Source organism: Belonocnema kinseyi, chromosome 7, assembly GCF_010883055.1.
Source record: "Belonocnema kinseyi isolate 2016_QV_RU_SX_M_011 chromosome 7, B_treatae_v1, whole genome shotgun sequence".
Classification (NCBI taxonomy): Eukaryota; Metazoa; Arthropoda; class Insecta; order Hymenoptera; family Cynipidae; genus Belonocnema; species Belonocnema kinseyi.
Window position 1 is genome coordinate 145,035,314 of NC_046663.1, and position 6,585 is coordinate 145,041,898.

At 31.5% G+C, this 6,585-nt stretch overlaps 1 protein-coding gene across 3 annotated transcripts in view; it reads right to left on the reverse strand.

Moving 5' to 3' along the window:
• Positions 1-1,180: 1,180 nt before the first annotated feature.
• Positions 1,181-6,585, reverse strand: part of LOC117175964 (E3 ubiquitin-protein ligase Nedd-4) — a 398,451-nt gene continuing 393,046 nt past the window's right edge. For 2 of the 3 annotated variants that reach the window (XM_033365848.1, XM_033365850.1), the window contains exon 14: positions 1,181-1,997. In XM_033365848.1, coding sequence (XP_033221739.1) covers positions 1,895-1,997 — 103 coding nt within the window. In that variant the 3' untranslated portion in view covers positions 1,181-1,894. The remainder of the gene's footprint in view (positions 1,998-6,585) is intronic. The other variant, XM_033365849.1, reaches the window with a different exon arrangement.

Consider the following 6,585-nt stretch of genomic DNA (forward strand, 5'->3'; position numbering starts at 1 on the left):
ACACATGCGCAGTCTAATTTTTCAACCACGATTTCAATTAATACCAAAATCAGGATTTGAAAAATTCGCTGCATTTCTAATTTCAATTCCTGGCCCTTGTCCTTTTATTTCTAATGAATTTTGATGATTAAAAAGCCTGCACATGCTTAGAAAAATTTTAAACCGTAAGTTAGGAAGATAACATTACTGAATAAAAAAATCAACAATTAAAAAATTCTATGTATGTTCGATTGCGACTCCATATGCTACATTTTCGCGTTGTAGCGATCTCGAATCCCAGAATTGGTTACTTTTGACCTACCCTAATTCATAATAATATATTTGTTTCTCAGGGCTGTTTAGACCTAGGGACTTAATAAATAAATTCTAATTCCAAATTCTAATTTTAAGAACAAAACATATGATTTTCTAAATTAACCCAACTCAAGGATTCGCAATTTGGTTTAGATTTTCTGAGGACTCACTCTCTAAAAGTATCTCCAAGACGTTGCGGTGGCCCTGCTTCTTTCACCCATATCTGTTGAGGGGAGTCAACTTGATTCTCGAGTTACTATTGTCATCGGAAGAAAACTGTTTTTCTACGACTTGTTCTGCTGTACCTTCCACAAGAAAAGACTGATTTAAGTCAGAAATATTCAAAATGATACTTGTGGCTTAATATTGTCCTTTAATATCAATATTTCTTGCGTCTGTCTTCATTTGTTCTCAAGACAAAGTATTTGCAAATAAATCACCGTAAGGACTAACTTATTGAATATTTCGGATTTTAAAAAATTTATTGCATTAAAGAATGTTTAAAGAAAACTTGATTAATTTTCTGGTTTTTCGTAACATCGACTTCGTTTTGAGAGATTTTTTGCTTCCTAACTATTTATCCAAATTTAAGCCTTCATATGATTTTTATGAAACAATTTACAGCTTTTTTGTGGCGACTTTCCATAAAAAAAATTGAAGGGCCTCGGACTTTGGCCCCGACATTAACAAAAGTAATTATTTGTAAAGGCTCCTCTTCTTCAAACAGTTTAAATATTTAAATTTACACTTTCAAGGAATTTTTCCTTATGAATTACAAGCTGATGTGAGAATATTAACTAGAAGCACTGCTATACGGTAAACATTCTCAATGGAGACTTAGAAATAAGGACCGCCCATTACACTCCCTAAATCGAATCTTCCATTGTACCTTTATCAACACTTATAATTTTATTTTTATTTTTATTAATATGAAGTACTGCTTATTTACATGCGCAAGACTATTCTTCTAATAGCTCATAGTGAATTTTTAATATAGTTAAGAGGAGCGCAATTAGCACTGCACATACTTTAACATAGCTTCTTCTTTTTGCATCGAAAGATCATTTTGGTTTGGACGGGACAAGCAATATTTCTCAAAATATAATATTATAACCATAGTTAAGACGCTGCCAAAATATATTTTAAGATAAATAATTTTATAACTAAATTAACCTATTCGCACTCCTTACATTATTTTATCTTACAATTACAACTCCTTTAAAATCACAAAATTCGTATTTAATAGTTATTTTGTAAGATGCAGTAACTATCTTAAGAAACTAGCGACCTTCATATGCGTATTTCTCGAAAAGTTTGGTATTAAAATTCAAACTTCAATAGTGCCCTGACGACTCCGTTCACAATCCAGTAGGTATACCTTGGGCATAAAATATTGGGAATTTATCTGGCTACATGCCTCTATATGTTCCTCAATAGCGACAAAGTGGGTCCTTTCATTGCGAAACGTCAAAAATTAAAATTTTTAGACCTGCACAGATTATATATACGTATATGTTTAGAGTAATCATAAGCAGGAATATATATATTTTTTGTATATACAATATATTACAGGTATCATATTAAAACATGGTATTTTCTGCTAATCCACTCCTGAAAATCCTTGAGAACCTTCGATGGCTTTAATTAGCTTGTCCCTGAGTTGCTGATAACTTTCGTATGGTGGAAGATCAATTCGATTAAAACTGTAAAAGATATAACTTGTGTTAATAATCACATATACAATTATACGCACTTTATATTAAACTTTATATCATTATTACACGCACATTATACATTATACGCATTTCTTCTTTATATATTTTAAACAGCGAACAGATTACTTCAAAGAAAAATTTTTAATGTTTTATGTCCTCTGCTATGTGAATAAACTTTGCAGTGCGTGGTAAGATACATGCGCTGCAGGTTTTTTGCGAGTTGCTTTAAAATTATAATAAATAAAAAAATGCGTAACTCTAGGTGAGTCCCGAGTACACGGAGCCACCCAATGATGCTAGCTTTCTGTATCGATCTCGCAAGTACGTCTTGTCGGGCGTTTTTAGTAACATAAAGAATATTATTATATTCTAACACCTTGAAAATCTAAGTTATTTTATTAATAATTGTCGCGTCCCAGGTCTGTCATTCATGGATTTTCAAAGAAGGTTCGTTGTCCAGATATATTCGCCACTAACAACATATATACATAACGAGAAAAAGTTTCGCAAACGACCTTGAGATCAATGGTTACAGCATAATAGACTATCGTGCTTTGAGGGCAAGAGGCATTTCAAAAATGACTGTTATCTTCATTCTACCCACAAAAGACTTAACATGTTGGCATGCGCAAATGAGCCAAAGTTTTTTGAAATAAATGAGTAGTTTATCTCCTAACGCTACACGGTTACAAGGATGAATCGTTTGACAATGCAAGAACAGCACCATCCAGAATATTTGGCGTGGTGGTGCACAGTTGGGTAAAATCAAAAATCGATGTTCAAAATGAGATTTAGAATGCAATTATACGCCGATCTTAAATTGCTTTTTATTTAGTACCGGACGAAATTCTTCAGAGATTGGTGAGGTTCAATTTTTTATTTTTTTCTTCATTTCATTTTTCTGTTACGGAAAACAGCGAAAGAAACGTCGATTTTTATCATTTCATTTTTTATTTTATCAGACAAAAATTCTCTTTACCTTCCCATCACTTAGATTCAATGCACAGAGGCATAAGAAAGAAAGAAATGGATAACTTCTAAAGTTAATTGTTATTAACAAACTGCATTGCCAAATAATCGACTTTAGGAATTATTCGTCTTGTGAGTATATTTTTGCTCTGGAATTGCTTTCTTTCAACCTTATAACGAGATCTAGTCTTTGAAATTTAAGATCAGATGTTATTAATTATTTTTGTAAACAAATTATATAAAAAAATCTACATTTCAAACATTTATAGACAAAAAGAAATTGTTTTTTCATCGAGTCTTCCTTAACTATATTACAAATCATGTTTTCTAAAAAAATTATATTGAAATGTTTTCTGAAAAAGGTTAACATTCATTTACTTTTGTTTATTCTATAAAGAATTATGTAAGCAACTGAACATTTTACACATTTTTAGGCCAAATGAAATAATTTTCAATTCTAATTTTGTTGAAATTATAATGCCAATGATGTTTTCTTAAAATAATCTCCATGCATGACCAATAGTTTATTTTATAAACAAATGTATATTGCAGATATTTATACGCAGAGAGAAATAGTTTTTTTTTTTCTTTTAGCGTCGTAATTATCTTAAAGGGATGTTTTCTAAAAAAGTTGCTATTCGTGAATATTTGTTTATTTCATAAACAAACTATTGATGCAATTGCACGCTTTAGACGTAATTCGGCGAAAAAAATCAAATTTTCTCTCTAATAAAGTGGTAATTATAATACCAATGATGTATCCTAATAAAAGTTCGTTCTTCATTAGTATTTTTTAATCTTGTTAACAAACAATGCGCAAAAATGCACATTTCAGGCGTTTCAGGCAAAAAAAAAAACCGCCTTTTTACTTTCAGTGCTGTTGAAGATATATTGCCAATGATGTCTCCAGAAAAACATTTGGCTAATTCTTTACTAACTATTTATTTCATAACCAAATTGTATGAAGAAATGTAAATTTTCGCCTTTTGCGAACAAAAAGGAAGCGCTCTTTATCATATTTGTTTTGCGATAACACAGAAATTTCGACACTGTTTCATTTTTATAAGTCTCTTATTTTTTATTTCTTCTTGTTGACGTAATTTAAAAGCAAAGTAAAATAAAGGATTTGTAAAATACAAGAACATTTCTATCGCATTCATGTACTGAATTTTTAAAATCTGCAATATAATCGGTTGACACATAATTTTACTAATTCCATTTTATCACAAAATCTGGTCAAAGAACATCATTCGCAATATATTTTTACCAATATTAGAAGAAAGAAAGATTTTTTCTACCCATAAATACCTATGATGCTCATTCATTTATTTAATTTGTTTATAAAATAAACAAATAGTGATGAATGCCAAAATTTAATCTATAAATAGCATTATTAATATAATTTAAAAAATGTTTAACAACAAAGAAACAATTTCTTTCTGGCTATAAATGTCTTTAATGTAAATTTCATTAGGTAATTTTTTTATAAAATAAACGATTTTTGATAAATTGCAAAAATTTTCTATAAATCGTCATTGAAAATATAACTTGAATAAGATCAGAAGAAATAACAATTTCTTTGTCACTAGCAATATAACTACAATATGACTAGAAGATAAAAGCATTTCCTTCTGCCTATATTTTCGATCTACATTTTTTATATAATTTGTTTATAGAATTAATTAATCACATCCGATAATAACGTCCGAAAGTAAGGAATTATATTGCAGAAATATACTTTGAAGACGAATAACACACTAAACCTTGCATAATTAAACAATTAATAACACCTTTATTCTTACTCTAGCATACAGATGTGGTGTTTTCATTACCACGTCTCCTCCATCAGTTCTAAGAATTAAACTAAAGATTTTCCTGATGAGTAAGCAGTCAAAGTGTTCTAAAGAATGACCCAAGGAACAATACAAAATATTAACTACGTCTCCACTAACGTGAGGCGTGTCACCAGCCGACCCACCGATTTTTTTCGTGTTGCTTAGGACAGACATTGTGTATGCACTGGTATAGAGCGGATGAAAACAGAATCGAATTGTTTATCGGCGATTTAATAACTTTCAAGTATGGGAATTCAGGGTTATCATAGTTTAGCACTTGCCTCAAGTGCTAAGGCATTGCTACCTGTTCTAGTTTTTATTCGATTGGGAAGGTTTCAGTAGAGCAACATAGCACATTCGGAGTAGAATCTGTTTCGCTAGTATAAGGCGATTAATAATACATCTTTTCATTTTTTTACGAAAATTGCATCAGTGTTACGATAGACCCTGTGAGGATGGGCACTAACAAATTCCTAATTGCTCATAATTACAATACCTACGCGTCATACATAAGTAGTAACATGGTCGAGGTTGCTGCCCCTTTAGTGCTGCACGCACTAGCATTGGAGTAGGAAGAGAGAAAAAGAGAACAAATGAAATAAATTCAATAAAATCAAACTCAAGCATGTAGAATACGAGCTGGACAATGATGACACATATGTCGCCTTTCACGACCAAAAACATACGCCATTTCCTATTAATTTAGTTTGCCTTATACTTTCGGTCCAAATGCAACTCCTAAATTGTGATAAACGTAAGTTATTCATGAATTTTATATGATAAATTAAATACATTCACTAATAACTGACTGTTTATCTTTTCTTGAAAATTTAAACTTTTTTAGTAGAAATTTAATAACCCTTTAAATTCTATCGATCGATCATCAAATTTTATTAATGAAAATTTTCGACTGGGGCTCAAAAAAAAGTTAAACCTTTTTCAGTAAAGGTTTTATCATAAAAACTAAAGAACATTACGATGTTTGTATTTGAAAACGATGTTCTCAGTCGTGTGAATGAGCGCGTGCTTTTCGTTTTGTGTAAAAAGAAGGGGCTCATACGCGAGACTACAAAACCAGTTTCCAACGACTACATAGTAATTAGGGTTGTAGCCAAATTGCAATCAGAAGGCAGGTTGAACCGACCCTGGTTCACAATTCTCATAACATTTTCCGAAGGAATCCGATTATTCATAAACAATCGTAGGTTACCTCTCTCGCTCTCCTGAAAAGGAAGTACAACAAGACAGTTTTAAAGTTCAGTTCACCCAAGTTCGCGCGTACTAAACGGTCAAGTCATAGGCGCTCCCCGAGAAAGGGTATTCACAAGTTGTCGATGACAGTTTGGCTCTCTTAAGAGCCTATAAAGAATCTGTATCGAACATTTCCCTATGATACGAGGGTAGTTCAATAAGTCCTTAGAATGAAGTATAAAAACAATTTTTTTTTAGTAAATTTTTTTTATTTTTCAACATAATCTCCTTGGAGCTCTATACACTTGGTCAATCGCTTTTCAAGTTTTTTTAATCCTTCAGAAAAGTGCGTTTTCGGAAGTTCCTCAAAATAAGCACTTACAGAGGCAATGTGGTGGGTGTTCGACCAATTCGAATTTTAGTTCTTCAATTTTAGCCATTGAAACGAAGCATGTGTGAACTCGGGCGTTGTCGTGATTAAAGAGAATTTTTTTCTCGCCAAATGTGGTCGTTTTTTTTTTAATTTCTTCTTTCAGCTGCTCTAATAATGATGCATAATATTCACCAGTGATTGTTTTACC